Source organism: Cavia porcellus, unplaced genomic scaffold, assembly GCF_034190915.1.
Source record: "Cavia porcellus strain 051 isolate PalLab524CR breed Dunkin Hartley unplaced genomic scaffold, mCavPor4.1 scaffold_24, whole genome shotgun sequence".
NCBI lineage: Eukaryota > Metazoa > Chordata > Mammalia > Rodentia > Caviidae > Cavia > Cavia porcellus.
This window is the reverse complement of record NW_026947507.1, coordinates 42,724,879-42,737,344: the sequence shown is the minus strand read 5'-3', so window position 1 is coordinate 42,737,344 and position 12,466 is coordinate 42,724,879. Positions and strand designations below refer to the sequence as shown.

The 12,466-nt window shown below is 38.2% G+C and overlaps 1 protein-coding gene across 10 annotated transcripts in view; it reads left to right on the top strand.

Annotated features, from left to right (window-relative positions):
- The window catches only part of Msra (methionine sulfoxide reductase A), a 333,241-nt gene that overhangs the window by 41,698 nt on the left and 279,077 nt on the right, over positions 1 to 12,466 (top strand). For 6 of the 10 annotated variants that reach the window (XM_063234968.1, XM_023561460.2, XM_063234965.1 and 3 more), the window contains exon 2: positions 7,725 to 7,805. The exons of the other annotated variants lie outside the window; for them this stretch is intronic. In XM_063234968.1, the coding sequence (XP_063091038.1) occupies positions 7,725 to 7,805 (81 nt within the window). The remainder of the gene's footprint in view (positions 1 to 7,724; positions 7,806 to 12,466) is intronic. 10 annotated transcript variants of the gene reach the window in all.

Sequence of the window (12,466 nt, the reverse complement as noted above, 5' to 3'; positions counted from 1 at the left end):
AATAGAATTATAGGCTGACAGTTCTTTTCTTTTATCACCTGAGGTATGTTGTGTCTTTATGTTTATGATTTCTGATGAGAAATATGCTAATAGTTGAATTGTTTTGCTCCTGTGTGTAAGATGCCATTTCTCTGTCACTGCTTTCAAAGTCACTCTTTTTGGTTTTAGTTTTTGAGGAGTTTGATTAAGATGTGGGTTGTTTGGGCTTATTCTGTTTGGGGTTCATTCGCCCTTTTGCTAAATTTGGGAAGAGTTTAGCCATTATTTATTTCTTTAAGGTCCTTTCTGGGTCTTTTTTTCTTTCTTCCATCCTTGTAGACTGAGGGTATTACTCTTTTTGTTAGAGTCCTATTGAGCTTGATGTGGTCTCAGTTACTTTTCTTGTTTAGACAAAATACCCAATACCCAAAGTTAGAGGAGGAAAGATGCATTTAGCGCACAGTTTGTGGAGGTTTCAATTATAATTGACTGGCTCCGAGGCAAGGGTAGCATGGCAGACACACACCACAAAGGAGAAAAGTTCATGGCAAGCAGAAGATAGAAAAGCAGCAAGGGGGCAGGACAAGCCTCTTTCTGTCCCTTACATTGTATCCAGGCCACTGGGATTAGGACAATGGAAAACTAACCAGTGGACTGATTTAGTAATCACCTACCCTTAATCCTAGCATTGCACCATGAATCAGACATACACTCTACCTTTATAGCCATCTCTGAAAAGCTCCACCTATGACTGCAAGAGGCTTTGAGGGGGCATGTAATTTTTTTTGTCTTTTTTTTGAGACAGAGTCTCACTATGCAGTTGAGGCTGACTTTGAACTCACTTTGTAGCCCACGCTGATCTCAAACTTGTAAGGATCCTCCTGCCTCAGCCTCCCAAGTGCTGGGATTACAGATGAGAGAGACATCTAAACACAAGCTATAACAGACACAGGTTATATTTTTAGTCTGTTCTTCTTTATTGTCCAGAATCAGTAATTTCTGTTGTTTGAATCTTCAGGTTCATTGATCTTTCTTCTGTCACCTTCATACTGGTGTTTAACCCGCTGAGTGTGTTTTAATGTCACTTAACTGTGTTTTATCTATTTCTTTACTGAGACTTTTCTGTCTTTTCTATTTGTTTTCTATGTTTGTGATTGTTCATTAACACATTTTTATGATGGCTTCTTTAAGGTCTTGTCAGATAGTTTCAACATCTGTGTGATCTTGATGTCTGTGTTTATGGACAGTCTTTTCTCAGTTCAGTTGAGATTATCCTAGTTTTTGTTAGGACAAGTGATTTTTCCCCCCTATCATATTCCAGTACCTGTACATTTTGGGCATTGTGTGAAGAGGCTGGATCTTCTTTAAGCCTTCGATGTACATAAACCTCCTTCAGTATTGAACCATGGACAGGACACATGCTTATTGCTGTGGCGTGGGGGCAGCAGTCCAGGTTTTCCATCATCTCTTGCTGTGCAGCCCAGAATTGTAGTGTGTCCAGGTGAAGTATGGCTCACTAGATGATAGTGTTATTTGAATGTTAGTTTTTGTTTTAGTAACCTGGATAGTACTTGTGCTTTCTTTAAATTTATCTTATGTGGTTAGTGTAATATGTGATTGACAAACCTGCTTAATGACAGCCAAATTTTCAAAATAGACTTAGCTTTAATCACTAGCTTGCCTGAGGATAGTATGTATGTATGTCCCATTACTACACTGACAAGAGATATTAAGAAATAAAATGACAATTGCTAATCCATTAAGATCTGAAATTTATTTTCAAAAGGAGAGAAAAGCCTACCTAGGCAAGATTTCCATTTTCTTCCTTACTGACATGGTAGATTTTATCAGAGTTATATAACCTTTTTAAAAAAGGTCAAAGTATTAGTAATACTAATCAGGAGAAATGGATTTGACTGGATGCTTTAAGAATTTCAGTGAAGTATTTCATCTCATTTGCTTGCTCATACTTTTGGTTTCAGGGCCATAACATAGATTTAAGGATTATGTATGTGTCTTTGGAATAACAGTTGTTAGGATTTTACTGGGCATCTGTCCTACAGCAGTGACAGTGTAGAGTCCCAGTACTGTATCTCCTACCAATTGAGTGATCTTAGGAACAACCTCAGTATTCTAATGATCAGCTTTTTCTGTCAGTAAAATGCCTGTTATACTACCTGTATCCAAGGGTTGTCGAGAATATTAAATGAGATAATGTGCCTGGAAGCAATTTAGCTGATAGGTATTACACAAACATGAGAGGTAATTATCTAGTTTAGCTATCCCAAGTGCATGATGGTGATGGATACAGATAATGTGCCTAATTCTGTATGCTTTTCAGCTGTGCATGTCAATAGACTATGCGTTTTACATATATATTTTTAAAATGCTTTAAACATTTCTAATCAGGAAAAACTTTCAAATTCAGTGAAGTAGTGAATAAAACAGAATATCCATATCCAGTAATCCATTATGCAGAATGAATAAGTGACCATATTTAGGAAACAGTATATATTAGAGTCTTAGCCTCTTATTCCTGAAATTGGTGTAAAACATTTCCTTGCATATTTTTATAGTATTTACTCTGTGTGTGTGTGTGTACATAGTAATGGAATATAGTATAGTAGTACCTATAGTAACAAGTATATAATAGAGATGGTGAACCTTGTAGAGCTTTCAGTGATAACAGCCTGCTGTAGTGTGTGTGCCATAGATTCACCACCACTGATATATATAGTATATGTTTAATTTATAAAGTGTAGTATATAGTGATATATTTACTATATATAGCTGTAAGCAACATAATTATTATTTTATATTACTTAAAACTTTGCTTTTGAACTATTGTTTTTTTTCCTGTAAACTAGATTAGGTATTTTTGAGATTTATCTGTGTTGCTGCTATAGGTCCAGAGTTATAGAGTAAGCGTTGTACTGTCATTGCCTTATTTTTTTTGTGGATGGTCATTCAGGTCTTTACTGGTATTAATGATGCTGTCAAAGTTATCCTTGACAGCATGACTCCCCACAGGTATGTGTGATCTTTTAGAGAGGGCCTGGAAATACAGCTAAGGTATTGAATCTGTTAGCTTCATTTAATAATGCCAAAATTTATTCTTCTGAGAATTTGCACTGGGGTACAAATTTTTACTGGGGTATCAAAGTTTCTGTATTATATCTTCATTAATTCTTTTTTTTATTTAAAGAGAAAAAAAACAAAACAAAACAGTAAAAGGGTACAAGTAATACAGAATTCCAAGAAAAAATATACAGTAAGAAATCACTAGTTAATAGATTACATAGTGTCATCTTAGAAATAGTTGTTCAAATTGCAAAATTAAAGCATACAAAATGGACATTCAAACAGTGAGATTGTAAACAGTTCTGTTCAGTGATCCAACGAAAACTTAGTAATATGGTTTTCTATCTTACACACTTAAATATACATGCAGTTATATCCTTTAGATATCTTCATTAATTCTTGATCATACACGTCAGTTACTTGTTGCTGTGACAAAATACCTGACACTCACAACTTAAAGGAGGAAAGGTTTATTTTGACTCAGAGTGTGTAGAGATTTCAGTCCATATAAGTCTGCTGGTATCAAGGCTTAGTGGCATGGCAGAGGAGAAACAGATATTGTAATGTCTGATAGAAGGAGAGAGGGGTGGAGGGAAGAGGAAGAGGGATATCTGTCTTTATCTCTGTCTCATCTGTATCTGTATCTCACTCTCTTTGTGACCCACCTCCTGTAGCGGGCTTCACCTCCCAACATCACACCCAGCTATAGACATGTCAGTGGACTAATCCAATGATGAGTATCATGTTCCCATGATTGAGTTACCTCCCAAAAGCCCCAACTATGAGTGCATGAGGCTTTGGTGGGGGGGGCATCTAGATATAAAATGTAACAATATCAGACTTTAAAATTTTTACCAATCTGATGGCCAAGGAATATTTTGCTATTACTTTTGTTTCTGTACCTGATTACTTAGTGAGATAGAGCATCTTTACATATTGGCAAAAATTTACATATCCTTTACTGTACATTCTCAATTTGTAGCCTTTTGACAATTTTCTTTTGAGGTGTTTTTCCTTATTTGTAGTATATTTTATATACTGATTCTTTGCTGTATGAATTGAAAATGTCTTCTCAAGTTTTGGTCTGTTTTTCATTTTTTTTATGGTAACTTTGAAATGAACTATGGTATATGTTTGAAAAATTGGAATTTTTAATTTTCAGAGATGATTTTTGTGATAACACATATTTGAGGTTCATGCTTTTCAATGTGGCAGGAAAGATTAATTAATGGGACTAATGTTTCTTCTAATGCTCCAGAATTTCATCTCTTTAATTGATATTTAGAGGATAAAGTTTCTTATTTTCCATATAGAATTTTGGTCAATTTTTTGAAGCGTTGGACAGATTTTTAATTTCTAGGTGCCAACGACTGAATCAACACTATTGTGAAATTTTGTTTTTTGTAGAACTCTCAAAGCACACCATAATATGGGCACGCTCCCGTTGCATCTGTGGCATTATCAAGTAGGAGTTTTGGGCCCTTAGAAAGAATGTTCTTTTGATCTGATTACAGTAATTTCTATACAGTGAATAAGCGTGGTGCAGTAAGTGCTTTCTCCTTTCCTTAACCGGTAGTCTTGCTAACAAAATAACTTAATTGAGAAATTCAAACTGTTGGGGCAAGTAGAATTGAGTTGTGGCTGAGGCGCCTGTGTATCTTTTGTTGTGCAATCAAGTAGCACTTATTCACCAGTGTTGCTGGCTGTCTTGCCTAAACAAAACCCACCTAATCTCCCAAATCACTTTGCAAAACAAAAGAACACACAGAAGAAACTGAAGCCAGGAGGAAGGGGCTGGCCATGCACACAGCGGTCCCCGCTCTCTTTCCTGCTTGTCAGTGCGGTATTTATATGGAACTGCTTCAGTTAGTTATGTTCCTATTTTAACTCTCAGGTGGGAATGTACACTTTCATCACTATACTGATAGGGCAGTGGTTGTTTAGGCCACTGAGCACTTTTTCTGCTTTGCAATAACAGATTAGTGGTGATGAGATTTGTTTGGCCATTTCTGGAGATAGCATTTAAAAAAAATGGAAAAATGTAGAAAATCACAAAAACACAATGTGCTGTTTAAATGAAAAAAAAAATGAGTTTTACTTCCAAGAGAGCTTTTGCCATTTTCTTAATGCTTATTCTCCTTCTGAGAGCTCATTATGGAATGAGCCTAACAGTAGTTTACCATGGTGAGCGTATCTTGACTGGGCCAGGGGATGAATTAGAACTCTGATGAAGGCCAGAGGAGCGGGCAGAACTATGCCTAAATTACCCAAGATAGTTGCTGAGCCATTCCACTCTTTTTTTTAAAGACCTCTAGAGAGCATCCTTAATCTCCTTTAGTTTCCTTTTTCAGTGTTTAATAACCTTTGCTGTCAGGAAATTCTTTCTCATATTTAACCCAGTTTTCCCTTGCGACAGTTCAATCCCATTTCTCTTGTTGTCCTTGGTGGTAACAAAATAGCGGGTCATTATCTATTTGATGATGGCCTTAATGTTCTTGAAGGAGATCAGTAAGGCTTCCTTAAGCCTACACTTCTGCAAGTGAGATAAACATATCTCCTTCCACCTTCTTTCTTGAGACTTATATTTGGAAATATAATCTCTGACATGTTGCTTTTGAATCTCTGATATATATGTTATATTAGGCCTGTCTTAAGATAGCCATTGGTTCATCTTTATCCCAAAGAACAGGATGTCTGTATCCTTTCCTTGCAATTGACTTATTTAGTTTAACTGTGGTTTGTTGACCTCCTCTTGGAGGTGCCAGCCATTCCAGAGGCAGAAGGGTGCAAGAAAGAGGGGGAGCCTGAATGCTCCTTGCCTGTGCTGGCCCTTTGGTAGTCCATGGATGGAACTGCTGCTTTTCTTCTTCATGAAAACATTTTTTTTAAATTTAGTTTTGGTGCACATAGAATTTCTATCATCCCCATCCTTAGAAAGTGATGGCTCTGTTGTGTCATTGGTTCTGCTGCAGTTTTGAGCCATTTCAGCAATGTCCCAAGGGCGGTGGCACCTATCACCTTTGCTGCATAGTAACTTGGGACCTGTTTGCTTCCCCTTAGATTTTGCTGTTTCTCATGTGGTGGAATAAATGGTTAGTCTCTGCATCTCTCCAGCCATTGTCAGAAATGCCTGTCATGATTTAAACTTCATGCCTGTTGGTTGGTTATTATATGAGTTGTTGGGAAATTTATTTCATTTTATCTTATGCTATTTTATTTTTTTAGTTCTGTGTCTCTCCATTCTTTCTACCTGAACATAAAAGCTGCACAGAGCTTTTGCTGGCTGCCGGCACAGGCAGCCCTCCCACCTCGCCTGCCAAGCTTTTAGCAGATGAAATAAAAGTCTATTTATAACCAGTCTCCAATGGATTTCCTCCCTACCTGTGGTTGTGCTCCATCAGCAGGTGTACTGAGCAGATGGAGGGAGGGTTTAATTTTTTCAGTTCAATTAGATCAACTCTCCAGGTTCAGACCAGTGCATTCCCTTTCTCACTTAGTTTCTTCCTCTTGGCATTAAAATTGTTGAGCATAGCAAAACTCAAATTAAGTCCAAGAGATAAAATGCATATAGTACTTGCCTTTAAAATAAGTACTTTGGCAAAGGAACCATGTTTGGCATCATAGGGTAAACCAGTTTTAACTCCTTCTTTTCTAGTGGTTAATTTAATGTGACTTGTACTAAAGTGATAAAAAGCATCACTGCTTTCTTGTTTTGTTATGATGTGCTTTTATTGGAATTTATGGATTTTGAAATTATGTTATGCTGTCTTTGAATGAATAGTTTGTCTCTGGAAGTTCAGTTTATATGATAAAGAATTTCTAGGAGGAGGTGAGGCCGTTAGTTTCATTTGATACCTTTTTTCATGGAAAGTGGAATTGTCTAGGAGAATTGACCAAGTGGTATTGAAGTTGAGTACCAGTCTGAACACCATCTCTGCTAGCCCTCGTTCAGGACCCTCACCAGTAAAAGGCAGTTTTTGGAAGTCCTGGTTTCTACCCACATCAAGCTTCATTTCACGTACCACACCCACCTTTGGTAGATGTGTCATCTCTTTCCCATGAGCCTTGACATACACTAGGCCCAGCTATCGGTGGGAGGCCAGGGCTGACCGCAGCCACACATTCATGCTGCCCCCTCCTAGACCTTTCCAATTCTTACCTAGGCTGCACTGCCTTTGATGAGGCCCCCATTCAGGCCCTTTGTTCTGTCTGGCACTGCCAGTGTGTTTTAGCTAATAACTCTTCAAACATCGGTTGAAATAAGTAAGACTCGGCATATTTCAATGTATTTTTTGTTCAGTTTATAATAGAAGCAGCTTTTCTCCCCTGTTTTACTCAATTCTTAATTATATCTGGATGCCTTTTTTCAAGGGTGGGGATTATGTAGATTTTGTGACTTGTTATGAAGCTTCTCGCCCATTTTATTAGGTGTTAAAATGCATGGGGGATGGAGGGGGATTGTCCCAGGCAAAAGATTCAGCCTTGCTGATCTGGTTTCCATGGAAGAGTGTGAGTAGTGCTGTTAGGGAACAGTGCAAATGAACCCACTTCTCACCAGCATCTGCTGAGTTTATCAGAAGGTTGCCCCTAGTTGTTTTCTTATTTTTGCAGACTCTCCTGTCTGGTAGATAGCTTAAATATTGGTCCTTCCATCTCCTTTGCAGAGTCGGTGTCAAGTCACTGTCTTGATTTTCACAATGGAGATCACACTTTCTCACAAGGCGGCCTGACCCAGGCTATCTTTGGTAAGCTATTTTACTGAGCTGTGCTGCTATGAGCTTTCTTCCCATTACTTTCATCTGCAGATCCTTTTATTACCTTTTAGGGTCATCTGGCACAAAATCTAATTCTGACATGTGGCAGCCTTTCACATATTTGAAAAATGACCCTCCTGTGTTCAATCATTTCTACATGACATGGTCTAGTTATATGGCTTTCTCTAAATGTGCCCCAGTTTAGCTAGTTCTTTGTTACTGAGTGGCATGTAAAAAAGAAGGTAACGTTTTATCTAGTGCAGTCTAATAAGCACAGGATTGTCACTGCTCTATTTAGAGGTCATACATGGCCTAGAACTTCCTGTTTGCTTGATTTCACTAAGTGGAACGTCTAATTTTTTTCTTACATAGCATTAACACATCATGCCTTATTTCCAAACCCGGCAGGATAGCAGGGTTTCCGTGGTATCCATGGACAGGCAGAATGTTTCAGGGCTATGGATTCACTTTGATCTTTTGGATTGGCTTTGGTTATTTAACCACTACATGGCCTGGTGATTGTGACATGTGGATCCATGGAGATGATGTCAAATGAACCACTGAATGACAACTTCCAGGCCATCTGGAATGCTTTTGTAACCTGTGTTCATGGATCTTTCTCTCCATCCTCATTCCTGTCCTCATTGCTTTGCTGCTCCATGTTGCATGCTCCTCTGATGGGACCTCTTAATCTTGTCTTTTTTAATAGAAGCCAAAATAATGGGATGCGAGGCTCTCCAGGAATACAAAATAGATTTCCTTTTTAATTCCATCATGATTGCCCATCTATCCTCACTTGCATTCCTGTAGCAAGTGGAACAATCATAGGAAGGGGCCAGTAGTTGGGCTTTGGGGGACTTTTTTTTTCTCAGGCAACATCCTCATTTCCAAGAGAAAGGTTATGTGAGGGGGCCTAGGAGTGTCTCAGGGTGGGCAGGCTCAGCCTCCAGAATGCATAGTGTACAATGCTTGTGGTGTGCATGCCATAGATGATTGTTGACTAGAGTCAGAAGCTGTTGTTCTACATCATTACCACCATTGTTTCCGAAGCTATCATGCCACAGGAGTGAGAGTTTCCTCAGTGTGAATCCAGTTTCCTTGTGGGTCTCTGCTGAACTGCCACACTTGGGAAGATGTAGCATGAGCGTCTCTCAAATCTCTGTTCATGTTATCAGCTTCTTAAACTGTCTTAGATCTCTTTCTGGGGCTGGGGATTTAGCTCAGCGGCATAAGCACCTGCCTTGCAAGCAGGCGGTCGTGAGTTCGATCCCCAGTACTGATAAAAAAGAAAAAGACAAAAAAAAAAAAAAAAAAAAAAAAGATCTCTTTCTCATTCACATAGTTGCCTCATATGGATTCAACTATTAATTATTATTTTTTTTTTTGTCTTTTTCCTTTTTATCAGTACCGGGGATCGAACTCACGACCACCTGCTTGCAAGGCAGGTGCTTATGCCGCTGAGCTAAATCCCCAGCCCAACTGTAATTAACTATTAATTTTACAAAAATAATGTTCAGTCAACAGACAAGTTTTGAATATTTACCGTGGGCTCCATGGGTACCTTGGGCTTACCTTGGGTACCATACTTAGAGTTGGGATACAGTAGGGAGCAAAGAATTGAATGTCCTCAGTGCAGAGGGGAACCAGTGATCAAATATGAACCATGTGCATATGCATGTCAGTGTGTGTGTGTGAGACTCCAATATGTCACGATAGATTGTAATTGTGACACAGTATGAGATGGTTCATGAGTGTCATTGTGAACAAAGTAGCACAGAAACACAAAGGTTTGAATTGACCAGTTTTGTCCTGGAAATAAATTCACCTTTGAGCTAGAGCCTGATTGTTGAGTGGAATTGCATCTAAGTCAGAAGGGCGTACTACAGGTGGGAGAAAAGGTTGAGCAAAGACACAGAGACACAAAGCTGTAAAGTAGTTCTGTGAGGCTGGAGCAGAGTGATGGGCAGGGTGCCAGTAGCAAAGGTAGAAAGATGCTATATCAGCTGGCACAGGTGTCTTTGCTGGAGCAAGTGGACCTCTGCAGACAAGGAGGAAGGAGCATGAAGACTATAAAACTTGATTGTTTGAAACCTCAGGTTAAACGGGTGGTTTTCTAAGAAAATAAATGTCAAAATTGCCCTAGAAGACCAGAAGTGGCTCAAGGATAGAGAAAGAAGCAGGAAAGATTTCTTAGTGAAAAAATTGTGATCTAAAGTGCCTTTGGGATCATATGATTTTAAAGGGAAACGCACAAATATAGAGTGTATAGGTTATTTAAGATTTTTCAGAGCACAGATAAGGACCATCAAAACAAAACAAACTACAGTAAATGGAGTGTACAGGTTTTAGGGAAAACTCTGGGCTTGTCTGTGTAGCTTGCACCCCATCTTGTTAAACCTCATGTGACCACGGCTGATAGGAGACGACTGACCACGACTGATAGGAGAGCCACTGGGGCAGTGCACACCAACTGCTGCTCTTGACCTGACCTTGGAGCTTCTTGTTCCTAATGTTACAATTTTTGATTGCTCTCAGATTTGACAAGAAGTTTGTCTATTTTTTGTGTGGTACTGAAGATTGAACCCAAGTCTGTGTGTATGCTAGGCAGTTCTCTACCACCGGCCCTCATGTACTTTATTTTTCTTTTCAAAGACTTGACTTCTTTAATATACTTGTTCATAACAATGGATTTTTCTTCATCATTTACATTTTGCTTGTTTCCTAACATGTAGGGTTCTGACACACAGGCCCCAGTCTCTACAGGTCTTGCTTCCTTGTTTTAAAGAAGGCTTGCCACCATCCAGTGGAATTTATTCCAAAATTGCAAGGGCATTTCAGTGTTAGGTAAGCTAATATTATATGGAGCCTATTAATTTATTAGATCAAAGACCCTAATCATCTTAATAGAAATTCAAAAGCCATTTGATTTAATTCAACACTTACTTTTGCTTAAAAATAAACACAAGTTCTCTATAAATAAAATACCAAAGGCCACTTCTCTCATGTGATAGCCTCTGTGAAGAGCCATTAACAGTGGCATTGATTTACTGTGAAAAACAGCATTCTAACTAAAGTCATGACCTCATAAAAATGCTTGCTCTTATCACAGTTCTTCTATCTTGTTCTTGAAATTCTAGCTAATACTACTAAACAGTATAAAGTGATAAGAAATGCTGCGTGTCAAAGAAGGAATGAGCCATTTTTGCAACCAATGACACTAAAACCCATTAGTTCATTAATTTCATGTGTCAAGTAAGAAGGAATTCCTGACAGGCAGTTATGCACACCTACTGTGTGCCGAGCTCTGTGTTTGGCCCTGGGGTACCAAAATTGAAGAGATGCTGCTGCCTTTGAGGTGTCTGAAAGGTTGTTGTTAGAGAAAGGCCAGACCAGTACATAATGAAATAATTTCAAACTAGGCATTTTAAAGTTCAAAAAGATAAAGTCTGATTTGGGCTGGACTGAGGTAGAGACTTGGACATAGGAGAAATAGTTGGTTCACCACATGGAGTAATGTAAGATGCTGGAAATATATCCTGCCCAAATTCACTCTGCTAAATACTTTTGGAAGTGCTATTTGAAAAATTATTTCTTTGCCTATATTTCCGGGAGCCTGCTCTTAAAGCATGGATTCCTTGTGGGACTTCCTGAGCCAAGCTCATTAGGCATTCGTACTTTATTGGGGCTGAGTTCCCAGGTTGACTTTCAAGGGAAACACTGATGACAGAGGAGGGGTAAGTCCAGAGAGAGGGTGGAGAAGAGGCCTCCTTGAGAAAGAGAGTATTGGGCACTTGAAGTCAAGAACTGTCAAGGAAGGGAGGAGTCTTTAGAAGAGGCAACAGATATTTCAAGGAAAGAGACACTGTGCTACTATTATGTCAGGTTATCTGGTGGTGAAACACTGTGTTGCTTAAATTGTTCTGTTCTGACCTGTGTTGCTATGTCCTCTTTTATCAGTCTCCCCTTTTTTTCCTTTTTTAAAATTTAATTTATTTTTTTATTATTTTTTTAATTAAGGGAAAAGTAAATTAAAAAAGAGCAGGATATATTATACTAACTTTTTTGTTTTCCTATTAACTTAATTTGAACCCCTGTATTGCTCTCACCATCTTGTTTTGACTGATTTTACTCTATTCTGTTTTGTTTGATAGCATCAAGTTTGAAGGTATAGGCAACTACTTTGAAGACAATAAGATTAACTATGATGCCCATTCTGGTTTGACTATTATTTTGTTTTGAAGTTCTGTAAGGTCTCCAGTGTTTAGGTTTTATTGGTTTTGTTCTGTACTGTTTTATTCAATTTTATTATACCTGATGATAGATGCAACTCTTTTTAAGATAGCAAGAGGCATTATGGTAACCATTGTTGATCAGCTGGTATTCTTTTTTTACATCATGTACTATGTCCATCCTTTTGTTTTGACTGACTCCATTTTGTTTTGTCACATTTGGTTTTATTCTCTTCAAAAAAAAAAGTAATAAGAACTGTGGGAGTAATAAAACCCAAAATGTGTAATTGTTATTATAAAAAAGAGAGGAAAAGAAAGTGCTCTAAAGGATATGACTGCATGTATATTTAAGTGTGTAAGATAGAAAACCACATTACTAAGTTTTTGTTGGATCATTGAACAGAATTGTTTGCAATCTCACTG